This window comes from Colossoma macropomum, unplaced genomic scaffold (genome assembly GCF_904425465.1).
Source record: "Colossoma macropomum unplaced genomic scaffold, Colossoma_macropomum, whole genome shotgun sequence".
Lineage (NCBI taxonomy): Eukaryota > Metazoa > Chordata > Actinopteri > Characiformes > Serrasalmidae > Colossoma > Colossoma macropomum.
Window position 1 is genome coordinate 29,725,231 of NW_023494799.1, and position 17,517 is coordinate 29,742,747.

General features: G+C 40.4%; 3 protein-coding genes across 5 annotated transcripts in view; 1 reads left to right on the forward strand and 2 right to left on the reverse strand.

Moving 5' to 3' along the window:
- Window positions 1–2,064, forward strand: cks2 (CDC28 protein kinase regulatory subunit 2). Its single transcript, XM_036587144.1, has 3 exons — window positions 1–217; window positions 1,295–1,422; window positions 1,503–2,064. The coding sequence occupies exons 1-3, from the start codon at window positions 159–161 to the stop codon at window positions 1,544–1,546; spliced, it is 231 nt and encodes a 76-aa protein (XP_036443037.1). The 5' UTR covers window positions 1–158; the 3' UTR covers window positions 1,547–2,064.
- Window positions 2,065–2,156: 92 nt separating this feature from the next.
- odf3l2b (outer dense fiber of sperm tails 3-like 2b) lies at window positions 2,157–4,769 on the reverse strand. Of its 2 annotated transcripts, none has more exons than XM_036586925.1 (5): window positions 4,719–4,769; window positions 4,186–4,511; window positions 3,462–3,572; window positions 2,877–2,990; window positions 2,157–2,641 (listed from the first exon to the last, which is right to left on the reverse strand). In XM_036586925.1, the coding sequence occupies exons 2-5, from the start codon at window positions 4,238–4,240 to the stop codon at window positions 2,157–2,159; spliced, it is 765 nt and encodes a 254-aa protein (XP_036442818.1). In that variant the 5' UTR covers window positions 4,241–4,511; window positions 4,719–4,769. The 2 variants fall into 2 exon arrangements, with proteins under 2 accessions (XP_036442818.1, XP_036442819.1); XM_036586926.1 differs by having other exon boundaries at window positions 4,186–4,284; window positions 4,446–4,756.
- Window positions 4,770–5,953: 1,184 nt separating this feature from the next.
- Window positions 5,954–17,517, reverse strand: part of cpamd8 (C3 and PZP like alpha-2-macroglobulin domain containing 8) — a 51,638-nt gene continuing 40,074 nt past the window's right edge. The window contains exons 41-43 of one of the 2 annotated variants that reach the window (XM_036586032.1): window positions 11,316–11,390; window positions 7,875–8,061; window positions 5,954–7,392 (exon numbers count right to left, since the gene is read on the reverse strand). In XM_036586032.1, coding sequence (XP_036441925.1) covers window position 7,392; window positions 7,875–8,061; window positions 11,316–11,390 — 263 coding nt within the window. In that variant the 3' untranslated portion in view covers window positions 5,954–7,391. Of the gene's footprint in view, window positions 7,393–7,874; window positions 8,065–11,315; window positions 11,391–17,517 lie in introns of both variants that reach the window. The other variant, XM_036586031.1, reaches the window with a different exon arrangement.

Here is a 17,517-nt window from a genome sequence, read left to right on the forward strand (position 1 = left end):
GTTACAGTTCAAAATCTGAAGCGGCTGTTGAGCTGCTGGGTGTCAGAAAAAGCGCTACGGAGCACAGAGAGTTTATTAGAGTTTCCACATAAAGGCCGTGGCCGAACAGTTAGCTAGCGCTTCCACAACGTGATTCTGTATTGTCAGAATTTGGGAAAATGTCGAAGAAACAAATTTACTACTCCGATAAATACACCGACGATGAGTATGAGTACAGGTAGGTCACTGTCGGTGAACGAGGCTAACGGCACCCAGTACTGAAGTCGAATTGTTAACTTTCAGACAGACAAGCCGAGCAGGCGTCTGCGCGAAATGCGTGTTTTCGTATGCGAGCTAAATTTGAGCACTAATGTTGGTAAATAAGCTTGTATTCTGAAAATCAGTACTCTAAATTAGACAGCTAGGTTAGCTAGCTAACGACATTAGTTTGACACCGTTAATGTAGTCAGAATCTAGGAAGAGCTGTGACCTACTTAGCGCTGGGTGACGTTGACGTGTTTAGTTCCTTAGCAGTTGTTTGTCCGCTTTGCCAGAAATTTGGAATAATGTAGCCAGCTGGCTACAGTTTGAGTGTCCTCCAGGAAATGCTGAGTTAAAGGGGAATTCCACCGTTTTTTTTTCTAAATGTCTATGTAATGTAATCGTAAAGATGTAAACAATGGGCCTTTATTCGCCAGCCATTCTTGAGAAGAAATTCCTTCTTAAAACTCGTGCAGTTTTCATGAAGGTCCTGGCTGTGCTTTAAGTTTACCTCATACCACTCAGTGCCAGCTGTCATGTAAATACAACAAATCTGACTCATATGCCATGTAAATATGCAAATAGATATACTTTTATCTTATTTCTCTTGTACTGTAACTTATGTCTAGATTTATTTCTATTTTTCTGCATAGTATATGTAAGTTTATGTGCAGTTGTGCATGCGTTAATGTTATTATATGTCTTGCTACTGAAACATTGCAATTTTCCCTTGGGATCTATCTATCTATCTACATATCTACATTCACCAGTGTTTTCTTATTTTAGGAGGTGTTTTTAGGTTAAGAGCACAGTTAGTTGTATGAACAATTCTGCCGTTTAAGAACATGTCATGAATCTGATGTAGACTTTTTCCTTAGGACGATATCGGTGATTGAGCCCCTGTGCTAAAAACATCTGAATTGATGTTTTTCTACAGTGAGCAATTTCACATCAGACAACTCTGAATGGCTCTGTTAACATTTCAGTGACTGAATTTTTGCAAATTTTGCAAAATAGGAAGAATTCCTGTTGATCCTTTAAACTTAATACACAGACATGTCATGCTGCCGAAACATCTTTCCAAACTGGTGCCTTCTTCCCATTTAATGTCCGAGGAGGAATGGAGAGGGCTAGGAGTGCAGCAGAGCCAGGGCTGGGTCCATTACATGATCCATAAGCCAGGTAAATTATATTTTAAAGTTTAGGTCATGCCTTCAATGTGCATTGAAATGTTTTCACAAATCTAATTCCTCTGCTTTCAGAACCCCACATACTGCTTTTTCGAAGACCTCTTCCCAAGGAATGAGAGAACTGGAAGATGACCATCAAAGATGAAGTGATGTGGTCAGCATTAGGCCATGTGTGCATTTCTTTCCATGTTTTGGGTTGTGTATATAAGGCTCCTTATTTACAGATCTATGGTATTGAAATGTTACGAATTGTTCCCCCCCTCTCCCCTTAATTCTGGAGGTGTAATAGTGAAGGCCCAAATGGAGCTTTAAGGGGAAAGGCCTGTCTCCTGTGTACAGAAGTGTCTGTTTAGATCTACACTGAGGTCATGTAATGAAAAGCTGGGTGGATTGACATGTTATTTCCAGGTCTTACTGGCATAAATATGTGACATAGTTTGAAAGGTGTTGATCCTCTGGTGCTTTGCATTGGTAAACCAGAGCCAGAGTGATTCATCAAAGACATGTTAGGTCTAAAATTTTACTTGGTTGTTGGCTGCTATGAATATGTAATAACATCCCTTGTACAAATGTAGACCAGCGGATTAGTTCATTAATTTGTTATCGACATCAATAAATATCTTGTTGAGATAGATCTTAATGCGTTTATTTTTATGAATGTTTGTTTATATTTTGGTTCATAGTATTCTAATACTTTTACACATCCTTTTCCAGACAAAGTCAATTTTATATGTCTACTACTAAAGGGGTAACAAACTCAGAGTGTCTGAAACCTAAAGTGTAAGCAGGTGCTCGACGCTTATGCACAGTCACGTTCTCTGGGTTATGACTTCCAGGTCCAGGTTTCAACAGAGCCTCACTGGGGCTGCTGTCATGTTTACCTCGCATTGAGAACGCTGGTTGTCGGGGGAGGTAAACGTTGGGGTCTGTGCGGTTGTATCTGCCAGGGCCTGGAGTCTTTGACAGGTCTTCTGCATGACAACCAGACTCGTATCTCCCAGAGATTGTATAGCTGGCACTGGCATGTTTCGTAAGCACGTGGGAACCCATAAGAGCTGGAAGGGTGTACTTGTTTGGAGCTGGCACTGTGTCCGCAGAGCGATAGGGTGTGCGGTAGCCCATGGTGTAGGATGGTGGTCTCCGGTGGGTGCTGCATAAAGGAGCTATTTCTGGGCTGTATGCACCTGGTCCTGGCGTCTTGAATATTCTCTCTACAAATTAGAAGCAGGTTTTGTAAGAGTGACCAAAGCAGTGGTACTCAAAAAATCAGTTATTCAGCTGATGTCATGTTGCTGTTTCAGTTCCACTCAATTAAAGGCTTTGAGCTTATCCTGTCAATACCAAGTGATGTTGCCTTATGGTTGTGACATTTAGTGGTCTTGAACAGTTCACAAGTAAGTCAACGTCCTATTTAACAACAGCTCAAAAACTACTTAATCGACTTACTTGGACCTGGCATTCTGCCAAGTATGGAGTAGGCAGGACTGCCATCTTTACCAAATCTAGTGACCTTTGCATCAATGTGATACTGAGGCCCTGGACTGGAATCCACATAATACACTATGGAACAAATTAAAGACCATGTTTATTACAGTTTAAGCAAACACCAACAACAGGAAAAAATGAAAGTTAAATATTCTCAAAGAAGCCATGAAAATCATTTCAAATTGCGAAATAGTAATTTGTGATGAAATAAGCAGGTTGTTTTCACTTATTACAGATTTTATTTAAATTAATGGTTTTCATTGCCTGTCCTTGTATTTTCCATGCTGTAAGTCCCATCTTATTATTGGCTTAATAATGACCCGATAGCGAGTTGAATCAGGTAGCACAGAAATGTGCAGTTCATGGCTCTTCGTCTCCCCCTAGTGCTTCTAATCTGGTTGTACAACATTTGATTTAGAGCAATGGGCTCTACACAGTAGATAGTACAGTGTCTCATTATGCTGGAGAGGCAAGTGATTAAATTACATTTTTTTTAACTGCTACAATATGTAAACACTTAAATTCACAAGGTCTGCCATTACTCACTTTTATCGCTCATCCTTCCATGGAAGGAGTATGCTGGACTTGTTGCCTTGGTGAAGTCATGGCCTATAAAGCCAATGGTTGATGGCAGGGCGTAGCGACCTGGACCGGGCCCTTTTGACAAAATGTGAATGGTATTTGATAAAATTAACAAGCAAGCTTGCCCAGTGTAATTTTATAGTTTTGTATAGTCTCATCACATTGTTAACTTTGTGTCATGTAATTATGCTGCTTGCCTTTCATTAACTGTTTCTTTTTTTACCTTAAAACTCACATGAAGTTCAGCTTCATGAACAGCATTGCACAACATAAAGCTAAATGCCTAAACAGTACATACACAGAGTAATGATAAGCAGGGTGTGGCTATAGCCCATCAGAAGTGGAACCTCATCTCATTATGATAGGCCTACTCTGAGTGGACAGGTTAACACAACCTGCGTATTATTATGCTGAGACACTATCAGCCTACAAATGTGGGATCTTGAAACATTCTTTCACATCAACTCCTGCATGTTCCGACAGGCACTAGGAGATTCCTCTCAGGGGCAGAGATAAACTCCCACTGAGAATGAAGAATTACAGTTTAATGAATTTAATTCTGCTAGTTTTCAATACAACGCTACTGTACAAATCTTAAGTAATAGTTTTGAAAAAAAAGTCAACATATACTATAATATAACAATCTGCTCATCATCAACGCATCTGGAAATACACTGACATGACTCACCTTTCTCTCTGCCTGCGATGATGGGCCTCTTTTTTTCCATATCGCTCATAGTCATGAATACTTCTGGAAACCGTGGCAGATCTGTTTGTGTAGAATTAACTAGACAGATGTTTCACACCAGGTTAAACTAAACAAAACCCCAAGCCATGTCTACTAGTAAATTTTTAGTGAACAGTATGACGCTATGTAATCCCTCAACTTTGCTATAAGGTCTAGACTACACAAAAATGGAGCTTCTGAGATGATCCTTATCTTCTCACCAGCAGAAATAATAAAGGCACTCTCTCCGGAGACTGTCCAGATGGCTCCAGCTTGCCAAGTCAAACCTTGTGGAGAAATATTGTGGAGAAATATTCCTTTTAGATTCAACAGGAATTCCTTCACCTAGTTTATAGAAACTAAAAAAGGACTTAGGTGTTGGATACGAAGTGCGCTCCTCTGTGGTCACCTCAGACTGAGCCAGACTGGCCCATAAAATATACATACAGGTATTTCAGAAGCACGAAAGGAGTGTTTAGCAAAAGTGTCATCACCTGAATCCTGGCTAGTGTAATGCTATCTCTCTAGTGCTCCTCAGATCACCCTTTTCCCTTTCATTCCTTCAACCATGTTCATCAGAGCAGGCTGGACTATCAGCTTCAGTAGAGCATGAGGTTGCCTGAGAGACCTGCAGACAGGGGGGCCCCCTGCACAGCTGCTGAAAAAATCTTTGGATGAATTTCTTAGGTATTTTGCATCAGTGCACACAAATAACATATACTGTAGTATACAAATTATACTACCTCGGCTTCATTCCAGTGTTACGAAAATGGTAACTATACCAATACCATGCTGGCTAAACTGTAGTGCCTAATGTGCAGAGTCACTATGTCATACAGGTGCATGCACTGCAGACACTGACATAAGCTGAAACATGACCCCTGCCCTGAGCTTCCAGCTGAAGCATTTCTATACTTTCACGAGGTCTGTTGTTTTAGACGTGGATCATGCTGCATCAAGTGCAGCAATTTCGTATTATAATCAGTAATCATTTTTTAAAAAAGTATGCACTCACCTTTTGGAAGTGAAATATTGGTTTTATTGAAATATATCACATTCTGGTATATTTCTATAGTCCAATAGTTGAAGCTACATTTGTGTATTCAAATTTACAGTACTGTGCAAAAATCAGATATCCTTTTTCATTTAATTTCCAGTCAAAACATCCATAAAGCACAAGTTATTCATTTTTCAAGGGACATTTCTGAGAAGATTAGATATTAAATATTCCGCCACCATAAGGCAGGGGAAAGTCAAAGGAGAATAATTTATAGAATACTATTTTAAAAACATTTAAAAGATTGAAAAACTGTCTTAAGTCTCCTGAAAATAAGGAAGCTGTAATAAATGCAAAAGATGGACACACAAATTACTAAAAAAACTGGGCTTCTCTGTAATTTTCTGTTAAATATGTTTTCTGCTTTTTGACAGGAATTAAATAAAAGAAGAGTGGTCTTTGACTTTTGCACAATGCTTTATTTTAAAAATAAATCTGAATCATGCCATAATGATCTAAAACACCCAGAATCACATCCTAAAAAACTGTAATATAAATTGAATTGAGGACAGATTTACATGATCGTTTTTCTAAGATGGCACAGTACTAGTTTTTCTTTTATAATACCGATACAGATATCAAAGTACTGGCTAATTCTAATGCAATATCTTTTCTTTAAAGTGACTATGCTTTAAAATGAGCTTTTTTATTAAACCACTTCACTTCAGATGAATGTCAAAAAGTACTAAAAGTAAACTAAAAGTAGGTGATGATGCTCAAACTACTTAAACATTCTATTACCCCACAAAAGAAAGACACAGCTAACATCACATCGCACAATGTGACAGTGTACTATTTCAGTCTACATTCGTTATAGATTTACAGATGGATTTATTCTTTTCCCTCTGATGTCCACTCCAGCATTTTCTGACGATATTGGTTCTTATACTTTTATCCTCCCCCCACTTCACATTGTGCCCCCCAAGAAACTCCATGGACGGCTCTGGTGTCATGGACCTTTCAAACTTTTCTTCAAGCTCTGAACAAGTTACATAACAGAAAACTGAGGCTAGGAACTTCACCTGAGGCTCCGACTGCATCTTAAAGCCCCCACCTCTTTTGAAACAGGTTGGTTCACCTGCTCCTCCCTTCACCACACTCATCCTCACATTTTCCAAACTCACTGAACTTTGGAGAAAAACAGGAAAAACATCAAAGTTCGTATACAATGTTTATTTCCTTGTTCTTATTCTTCCAAAAAACAGAATGTACCTGACGAGACTGGGGTTACATTCAATTCAAATTTAGTCAATTTACATCAATTCTTGAAACTTCATCGTTGACTTTCGGCCAGTAGTCCTTTGTACTGAACTTAAAACAGCTTATGCACTGCACAGTCTAATCTGTCTGCATGACAACGTAGGGACTGCAACCAACAGACCGACTGATTTAGACAGTGTAGGAACGTGTATCGGTTGCCAGGGTGAGCTTTAAACTGAGCTTATTCTGTGGTTAGTCATTACAGCTGCTCTCTCCGTGCTATCCAAGAAGCGAATCCTTTCTCCGGTAGTTGTGAAGAGGAAGAGTCCATTACGTAATGATAGTAGTCAAGCACCTCAACGTTTTAATGCAAGGCCTGCATTGGCAGTGAGCTGTCAATCTTTTGTGTTCAGGCAGAGTAAAGAGTAGAGTGGAGGACAGCAGGGAAAGAGAGGTGGTGTAGAGAAAAAGGAGAGGATAAGAAACAACAAGAGGAAAAAAGGCACTAGCTATAAATAAATACCACAGATAGAAAACAAAACAATAAAATAGCATTTTGTTTTTTAACAAATATACTTACAAACATAAATACTGGACTATTCAAATGAGATTACAACACGATTACAAGTAGACAACTTAATATCAGTAAATACTGTATAAAGAGCTATGGCAACTACTTCTGAGAAAGAGAGATGGCCATTATGACGTAGAAAGAGGACAGAGACAGTAGCTCTCTTTCAAACACACACACTATCACACAGACACATACACACATACATACAACATAGTACCGCCATCTTGTTGCAACAGATTTGGGTAACCCTTGTGTTCTCAAGCTCTCCTTTCACACAAACATATTCACAGAGAATGTACAATGTGCGTTCATCTTCGCTGCCGCCCGGATAAGCTCTCTATTTGAAAGACAGAGAAAGGGAGGAGAATTAGTGATGAGTGAGAGCACTGCTCAAGGCACATATTCTAGATAACGTACTGTTGCACAAGCACAATAATAAATGAAAAGTAACAGCATATTTTTAGTAGATTTTTACAGCCAGGACACTTGTCAACTTTACTGATTCTCAGTTTTTTTTTTTCATTATAACCTGATGCAAGCAGCTAGCCAGCTAACCAGGGCCCAGTTTCCCAAAAGCTTAACTAGTAGAGAGTATTCTGTGTGATTCTCGCTTTACCATTTATTAATCATCTTTGTGCCAAGATGCTTTTAGGACACCCAGCTCTGATCAACAGAGGAAAACCTCATTGTCACTCAGGGTCAGAAAGTACAGTAGTTGGTCATATGCATTCAAATACTGTTCGATGCAGATATTCGTATATCAAAATAATAATAATAATCCATAGTAGAGATAGCGGGGCCTCAGTAGCTGCAGCTTACCATCGTTCAGGTGAATCCTTTGTATCCACTGTCGGTGGGTGTCTGTCCAGGGGCCTGAGCATTTCAGCAGCTTCCGCTTCCTCTCCAGTCTGCCCCAACTGCTCCTCTTTCTCCAGAGGGAAGGGCTCCACATCAGGGTCATACTCATAGGAATAGTAGGACACTTCCCCCATGGAGTCCTGCTCATCTTCTAACACATGACAGCAACGGTCAGGGCACTGTACACATACACCGATCAGGCACAACATTGTGACCACCTCCTTGTTTCTATGCTCATTGTCCATTTTATCAGCACCACTTACTGTATAGGTGCACCTTGTAGTTCTACAATTACAGACTGTAGTCCATCTGTTTCTTTGCATACTTTGTTAGCCCCCTTTTACCCTGTTCTTCAGTGGTCAGGACCACCATGGACCCTCACAGAGCAGGTACAATTTGGGTGGTGGATCATTCTCAGTACTGCAGTAACACTGATGTGGTGGTGGTGTGTTAGTGTGTGTTGCGCTGGTCTGAGTGGATCAGACACAGCAGTGCTGCTGGAAGTTTTAAACACCTCAGTGTCACTGCTGGACTGAGAATAGTCCACTAACCAAAAATATCCAGCCAACAGCGTCCTGAGGGCAGCGTCCTGTGACCACTGATGAAGGACTAAAGGATGACCAACACAAACTGTGTAGCAGCAGATGAGCTGTCGTCTCTGACTTTACATCTACAAGGTGGACTGACAAGGTAGGAGTGTCTAATAGAGTGGACAGTGAGTGGACACAGTGTTTAAAAACTCCAGCAGCACTGCTGTGTCTGATCCATTCGTACCAGCACAACACACACTAACACACCACCACCACATCAGTGTTACTGCAGTGCTGAGAATGATCCACCACCCAAATAGTACCTGCTCTGTGAGGGTCCATGGTGGTCCTGACCACTGAAGAACAAGGTAAAAGGGGGCTAACAAAGTATGCAAAGAAACAGATGGACTACAGTCTGTAATTGTAGAACTACAAAGTGCACCTATATCGTAAGTGGAGCTGATAAAATGGACAATGAGCACAGAAACAAGGAGGTGGTCATAATGTTATGACTGATCAGTGTATGCCACATTGTCACCTTCCACATCAGTCGGGGACAAACCTTTGGTGCTGGATCGCAGCGAAATCCATTGCTAACAAGAGTATGCCCCATCTAAAACCCACCCCCAAATTTCACTAGTCTGGGCTTTTTTCAGTGTCCAGAGTACAATCGTTTAGCACGAATGCAAATCCCATAGCTGGCCTTTTCCTGAACATAGCTGCCAATTCTCATTTACTCAATTCACATTTACTCTAGCTGTGTTGTTGCAACTGCGAAAGGCAGAGGCCTCATACAGCAGATGGTAATATTTTATCAACATTTACCACTATCTTCTAAAGCTGATCCTGCTTCTGCTGTTTTTATCTCTTTTTGTCCATTTTATAGATAACAGTATTTCACTCACAACATGAGTAGGTTTATTCAAGGTCCCTAAAAAACAAATCAAGCTGATTTCGAGGATGTGTGTGATGTTAATTGGTGGGTATAAGCTTTCGTTTTATGTTAGCTACATTAGACAGAAGCAAATATCAGAGACCAAATGTGTTGTGGCTAATTGACTGCATTTAGGATATGGAGGAAATCGAAAAATCTAAATTTGATTTTGTGTACTCAACTATTCCAAACAAGTCACCAGAGGACTGTCTTAGATGAGGCCTGCAGGGGGAGCTCCTAGCTAACAAACAGTAATTCCACAGTCTGTCTAATCTAAAAATCACTTAACATATAACTTAATATGTGCAAGTTCCACAGTCTATATAATCTAAAAATTACTTTCACCATCTTATCATTTCACTCAAAAATAAAACCAAAAACATAATGGTAAGTTCATCATTGTTTACTTAATTTCTTAATATATTCTTGCTTATTGCCCATAAACATTGATAATTTGTTTGTGTGTGAGTTACAAATAATCTACCTTTTTCCTAGTTTTGCACACCACAGAGTGTGTGTTGTCGACAAGCTGGTCATGTGTATTCGACAGGTCATCGCTACAGTGGAGGAAGAATACTTCTGCAGCTGCAGAGTTTGTGATCGGGGGTGCATTTGGACTGTGCAGGGTTTAGCTTAAGGCTGCAGCAAGACACAGCCAAGCAGCAAGTCTGCACAAGCCAGGCCACCTCAATACACACACATTCATCATGTAATGATCCCTTAGCACACTAAAGATTAAGCTCAAGAAACACATCAATGCATACAATTGCCAGGTGGGTAGTTAGCTCTGAGTGAAGATTATAATTCAGAGGCTTAGATTTGTGCCTCGTAGGAGCTAAACTAGAGCACACAGAGTTAAGCTCAAAGCTGATGAACACTGAGAGCCAACTCAACAAGCACATCATTTAACTTGCTCCGACACAACACAGGGCAAGTCCACTCAGTCTTGCTGGAGCCTTTCTAATCAGTGTTCCAGTGGCTCTACACACACACACACACACACACACACACACACACACTATAGATATTTTGGTAACACTTTAATGAAGGACAGCGTTCATAAGGCTATGAGACACCTACGTAAGTCTTTCAGAACAACTGACATAAACCTACACACATTTATAAAGGCCTATTCTAACAAGCCTCAGTTGTCATAATAGGCTACTTTTTGAAGTGGAATGATGTCAAAATTGACAAAAACAGCCTTTATGAGAACTGACGCTTTTTGGAATAAGCCTTTATAAATATGTTTATTTATACAGAAGGTGTACATCAATTGTCTTGAAAGGCTTAAGGTGTCCTGCACGAATGCTTATGGATGCTGCCCATCTGTGAAGTGTTACCAATATTTTATTTACTACTGCCTCATTAAGTATTTGATTTTTGCTTTTTTGGCACATCATAGCTTTTGTCACACAAGTAACTCCACTATTCAAACCTCATGTTCCATCAATTTGAAAGTTAAACACACTCCACAGGAATATGGGTGCCAGGCTCCCACAGAAAACCAGATCCCAATGTCTTTAATCAAAGTGGACCCAGAATCTCATGCTGCCTGGTGTTACTTGTATGTTTTGCAGGTGAGAGAAGGTTGTTTGCTGCTACAGAGAGAGACGGAGTTGAGAGCAGAGCAGCCAATACCTTTATTTAACCCCGACTGCCTCGCAAGACACAACATGCACAAGCTTCCCTTCAATCTGCACTTCAACAGGATAAGCTCTCCAGCACCTGTCTGTGACTGACACACACACTCCTGCAGGGCGAGTGCAGCTGGTGTGCAGACAGAGGGATGGGGGTGGAGGGTGTGTGTGTGAGTGAGAGAGAGAAAAAATAGACAGAGAGACAGCCATTGAGAGAGATATAGAAAGGAGAGAGGAAGAGAGAGAGAGGGACAGAAAGATGGAGAGAGAGAGAGGGAGGTAGAGAGAGAGGTATTACCTGTAGGAATAAGTATGGGGATCTGCTCTGGCTCCTCGCCTGTAGCTGGCTCTCGCTCTTCAACCATCACCTCCACTGCAGACACACACAAACACACACACACATATACACATACAAACACAAGTTAAGAACAATTTTAAGCAAAAACCAGGAAACCATCCTCTAAACTAGTGTTTCACAATGTATCAGAGGTTGGTCAAACTTGGCCTGTTAGGACGTTTGATCTGGCCTGAGAGAGCGTTATACTTTTTTCATAATGAAATCATTTACAATGTAAACAGAAGTCATTCACAGTGGTTTTGTATGAAATCAGCTGTTATATATGCTCATGCAAATGTGAGTTGCCTGCAATGACAGTTAGACGAAGCAATTCCAAAAAATCAAAGTACACACAATTTACACAATTTCTCCACTGGTTAAATTATAATAATTTACATATTTACATTTTTTACAATCTTAATGTAGTTTTTCCAGCTGTCATTTCTGTTATTTTATATATCTGTGTTTTATCTATCTAGAGTTCTCTACTGTATATTTGAGGGTTTTTTCAATCTGTTCTGTGTATGTTAAGCCTTTGATAATTAATGATTAAATAGCTATTATGGTTATAGCCTACTCACTTGAAGCACAAGTTAGTTGAAGACCTGCTTCTGTAATAATTTGCATGCTTTAGTTAGTTTAATGATTTAGTGTCATGTAGTTTCAGATATGAAAGCCTCACCATGTAAGGCCAGCACTACAGAGTCAGAATTGTTTGCACTAGAGGTGATAGGAACCAGACGTCTTAAGTGTTTAATACCTCTAAAAGCTACCTATCCAATTTGAAACCGACATACCAGGGTGGACCTGTAAAGATACTGGCCTTAGCCTAGTTTATTGTAGAACTGTTTTGGGATATTTTCCCTCATATTTTTCTTTAAATCAACCTGTAAAATGTGCAAGTTCAATTTTTTAAATTTAATGCAAGTATTAACATCAACAAGATGTGAGATACAGCATCGTTGACTGGCATGTCTTATAAACAAAATCATAAAAAAAAACAAAATGAAAGAAGAGCAAAACCAGAAAAAACTGAAAATGAAAATACTTGTAACAGAAAAAGACGTGTCAAAAACAGATGCTTTTCCAATAGTTCCATTATTAAAGTCTTCTGCACACTTTCTCTGTCCACATCAACCCTCTCTTTTACACGTCTCTTCTCTAATGTTCTACTCTATCTATCTGTAGCACTCTATTAGGAACACCTCCTTGAGTCTACACCCTCTATTTTATCAGCTTCACTTACCATATAGGTGCACTTTGTAGTTCTACAGTCACAGACTGTAGTCCATCTGTTTCTCTGCATAATTTGTTAGCCCCCTCTTAACTCTGTTCCTCAATGGTCAGGACCCCCACAGGATCACCACAGAGCAGTTATGATATGGGTGGTGGATGATTCTCAGCACTGCAATGACGCTGACATGGTATTGGGGAATTAGTGTGTGTTGCGCTGGTTTGAGTCAGACACAGCAGTGCTGCTGGAGTTTTTAAAAACTGTGTCCACTCACTGTCCATAGCGAGTGGTACAAAGTGCATCTATATGGTAAGTTGCTGCACAGTTTGTGTTGGTCATTCTCTAGTCCTTCATCAGTGGTCACAGGACACTGCCCACAGGATGCTCTTGGCTGGATATTTTTGGTCTGTGAACTACTTCAGTCCGTAAGTGACACTGAGGTGTTTAAAACCTCCAGCAGCATTGCTGTGTCTGATCCACTCATACCAGTGCAACACACATTAACCCCACCACCACGTCAGTGTCACTGCAGTGCTGAGAATGATCCACCACCCAAAAAATACCTGCCCTCTGGTGGTCCTGTGGGGACCCTGATCATTGAAGAACAGGGTGAAAGGGGGCTAACAAAGTGTGCAGAGAAACACATGGACTACAGTCTGTAACTGTAGAACTACAAAGTGCACCTATATGAAGTGAAGCTGATAAAATGGACAGTGAGTGTAGAAAAAAGGAAGTGTTCCTAACTAAGTGTTTGGTGAGTGTATTTTAAAATGATAAATAGTCATTCAGTAAAAGTCTTCTTGCTTAAAACAGAACAAAAAACAATATCTGAAATATGCTTGAACACAGCATTTCATCTTGGTAATTGTATGAGAGTTCAGATAACGTAGGTAAAGTCTTTTTTACATAAACTTTATGCACTCAGACATTTTCTCCCTTGTATTCTCTCTCTCTTTCTCTGCTAGGGCCCGAGGTTTGGGTAAAGTTTGCCTGCCTTGCTGATGAAGACAAAATATGCCAAAGGTCATAAATCCCTGACCTGAAAAGTTGACAATTTAGCTAATAATGCAAAAATCAATTCTGGACAGGTTCGCATCTTCACGATTAACAGGCAAAGAAGCCACCTGACACCTAATCTTAGAACATGCTAGATGAGGCCATGTGTAAATTAGTTACGTACTTGATTGCAAAAGATTTGTATTAATAAAAAGGCAGAAAACATGAAAAAGAGATGTTAAATATAGAGTAATAAGTGGAATATTCTTTGAGCACTGTGAGACTACACACAGTATCAAACTCATAATTCTGGTATCATGACAACCCTACCCAAAACACACCTGCAAATTGGTCTGTTTCCCTGAATATTAATAGTGTTATGGAGTTACACAGGTCAGGTTATGGAAAGAATTACAAAGGCTAAAAAATGCTCAGAGAGGATTTCACCATTCTGTAGTTTCAGCCTTAGGTGTAATCTGGCTTCCATAACCAACGCCCAGGGGGATACTTCTGTGCCTCTCTTGACACTTCAAACCTCACTTCTGGAACACGATCAGTCCCTGATTTTTGAGCCTGTGTTTACGCAAAACTGGAGCGGGGCACCAAACATATCCAAACAAACACAAGCGGAACTCTTAGCCTGCCGCCGCGGCCCCTTTCAAGCCGGTCAACAGGAAGGAGTGCTTGGCAAGGCCTGCGAGATTTCCCGCGCGGCCTTTTTCTTCTGCCCCCCTATTCCCCCTCCCCACGGCGCTCCGTAAAACAAGAAAGCGCCTTTGTTGTTAGTCTGTGCGTCGGAAAGGAATGTGACACGGATTTTCCTTTTTTCCCCCTTTCTTTTTTTTTTCAAAGGGCCTTGGACAGAAGTGCCATGTCATTTGGGGTGCCCTGTAATACAGCATAGGCTGGGAAGTGTGTGCATGTATCTCTGTGTTTCATGTAACTACCAGTCTGCACCTGAACAGCTGTTTCGACCAACCAGGCACACACACACCTCACACTTTCAGGGACGAGCTGGAATTAATCTCTAAAGCTGAGCTTGTCTGGACAAGGAAAGGCTGTAATTGCAAGCAGGGAGCTCTCTGTGTCCCCCCTGATGTGTTTTCAGGTGTAAGAGAAAAACTGTCCAGATTCATTAGTACAAAAACAGTCTGAATAACGCTGTAAGTCTAAACCACTCCACTCTGCTGTGATCCACTTTAGTTTAGATGTTCTTTCAGCCCTGAACTGAACAGCTGCTGTTTGTGTTTTGTCTTTTACAGAAAACTTCACTATAAGCAGGGCCACTCTGAGTGCACTGGCTAAGGCCTCTGGGGTTTATGGTGTAGAAGCACATTCACTCTGAATATACTGGCTGAGACCTGTAATTACTGTTTAGCTGCAATGGTCACTACTGTATTCAAACGCATTTATTCTGAAGACAGCGGCTGAGCAGTCTAGACAGTGCAATGGTTTCCAACCCTGGTCCAGAAGTAAACATATTCTGTGTATTTTGGTATTTTTTCTAGGGCCGTCATGGTTGTTATATTATAATTAATCACTTGATAAAGCAACTTAGTGATTAGTTAGCAAATTGAATGAGAAACAAACACAGTGTTTTCTTTTGTGTCTTTAAAAAAAAGGTTTGCAACATAGTAGCTCAGGAGTTCTTGGGTTAAATGTGGAAACTTTGGGCTACCGAGTGGCACAACCGTCTAAGTGTTGGCCCTATCATCAGGAGATCGCGAGTTTGATCCCTGGTGATGCTACATCCAACCGTAGCCAGGAGTCCAAGAGAGCACAATTGGCCTCGCTCTCTCTGGGTGGGTAGGATGGCCCCCCTTCTCCCCCCATCAACCAACGCAATGCTAGTCAGCGCAGGCGTCTGTTAGCTGACGTAACAGATCTGGCGGTTGGCGCTTTCCTCCTAGCACGTTCAGCTGTCCAATGACGCTGCGTGAACAGCAGTTCGAAAAGATGCAGTGGCTGGCTTCACAGGTCTCGGAGGAAGCCTGTGCTAGCCTTCACCCTCCTAGCGTTGATAGTATCGTGTGACTGGGGGAGTCCTAACTAGCGGGTGGAATTAGAGACGATTAAATTGGGGAGAAAATCAGGGAAAAATCCAAAAAAAAAAAAATTGTGGAAACTTTGACGTGGTGATTTTTATAGTAGGAGCCAATCACGTTAATCGCTGGGCAATAATGATACTGAACATGAATTGTTGTAGTTTGTTTCACATCCCTATTCTTTATTTCTAGGTAATCTTATTTTTATTATGTATTTTTAACATTATAATTACAAAGCCTACTGCAATTTCAATGCTCATTTTCTCTTAAGTCCTGGGCTTCTGTGTCAAAAATCCCAAAGAGTGTTCTATAACTCTGTTGGGGTCTTTGAAAAGAAAAAAGAAAGAAATTAAAAAGATTACTTGGATAATCATCGAAATAATCACCAGATTACTTGATTACTTGATACTTGATCCTAAATTTCTCTGCTGTAACAGACCTGATCCAACTGATTAACTAAATATCAAGTACTTCCAGAGTTGAATTGCTAGAGCAGGGAAAATACTAAACTGCGCAGGGCAATGTGTGCAGGAGCAGGGCTGGTTTAGTGTATAGGGCAGATTTGCCCAATGTGAGTCCAGCAGGGTCAAAGTTCAGCACCAACTGTTGATTTCTCTGCTCAGACAGACTTGATTCAACTAATCAGCACTATGTAAGATTTTGGAACTTAGAGACCTCTCTGGTAGAAATATGTTCAGGGTATTTGCACATTTTTAAGTACAAATTTAATGACTTTTAAGACCTTTTAATACCTCTAAAAGGAAAAAGTAAAACCATTACTAACTGAATTTGCATGTACCCATGGCTGAACCTGCACTGCTTACTCACAGCGTCGTGCTCGTGTTTTTTTTTTTACTGCTGTAGCCCTCAAATCAAAAGCTGAATGAAAACGTTCTTTTTCTAGTTTGAAATCGAGATCACGGCCACAGAAACCGTACTACCACAACCTACCATGGATGTACACTATCTATTTAAAGTAAAATCAAATACTGTAGGTATTGGATGTTGCAGCAATGGTCATTGTTGTGGAATATAAAATACCGTTAAAATAAATCATAAAAACTGAACAAAAATAGACATGCTCATTCATTCTACCCCAGATAAACTTTAATCCCTCCTACAACCCCATTTCCAAAAATGCTGGGACGCTGTGCAAAATGTAAATAAAATATGATGTGCAATGATGTGCAAATCATGTAAGCCCTATATTTAATCGAAAATACTACAAAGACAACATATCAAATGTTGACACAGAGAACTTCTGTTATAATTTGAAAATATATGCCCATTTTGAATTTAATACCAGTAACACGTTCCAAAAAAGTTAAGACAGGGGCATGTTTACTACTATGTTGCATCACTTCTTTTAACAACACTCTGTAAGCATTTGGGAACTGAGGAGACCAATTGCTGTAGTTCTGAAAGTGAAATGTTTCCTGTTCTTGCTTGATATAACATTTCATCAGTTTAACAGTTTGGGGTCTCATTTGTCGTGTTTTTCATTTGAAAATGGGCCACATGTTTTCAATGGGTGACAGGTCTGGACTGCAGACAGGCCAGTTTAGCACCCAGACTCTTTTACTAGGTCATGCTGTTGTAATACATGCAGAATGAGGTTTGTCATTGTCTTGTTGAAATAAGTCAAGCCGTCCCTGAAAAAAATGTCGTCTGGATGGCAGCATATGTTGCCAAAACCGGTCGTTTAGCATTAATGGTGCCTTCATGATGTGCAAGTCACCCATGCCATGTGCACTAATGCACCCCCATACCATAATGGACGCTGGCTTTTGAACTGTGCACTGATAACAAACTTGATGTTCTTTAGCACCGAGGATACAGTTGTAACAATCTGATCAACTCAGCAGTTACTAATAAAATCCGATCACTA

Bases quoted from the DNA above. Each gene is read 5' to 3' on its own strand.
- cks2 (XM_036587144.1), top strand. From the start codon at position 159: ATGTCGAAGAAACAAATTTACTACTCCGATAAATACACCGACGATGAG. The intron at 218-1,294 runs GTAGGTCACTGT...CTTAATACACAG, and splicing joins GACGATGAGTATGAGTACAG to ACATGTCATGCTGCCGAAAC. The intron at 1,423-1,502 runs GTAAATTATATT...CTCTGCTTTCAG, and splicing joins TTACATGATCCATAAGCCAG to AACCCCACATACTGCTTTTT.
- odf3l2b (XM_036586925.1), bottom strand. From the start codon at position 4,240: ATGACTATGAGCGATATGGAAAAAAAGAGGCCCATCATCGCAGGCAGA. The intron at 3,573-4,185 runs GTGAGTCATGTC...TTTTGTCAAAAG, and splicing joins CATCGCAGGCAGAGAGAAAG to GGCCCGGTCCAGGTCGCTAC. The intron at 2,991-3,461 runs GTGAGTAATGGC...TTTGTTCCATAG, and splicing joins TGGAAGGATGAGCGATAAAA to TGTATTATGTGGATTCCAGT.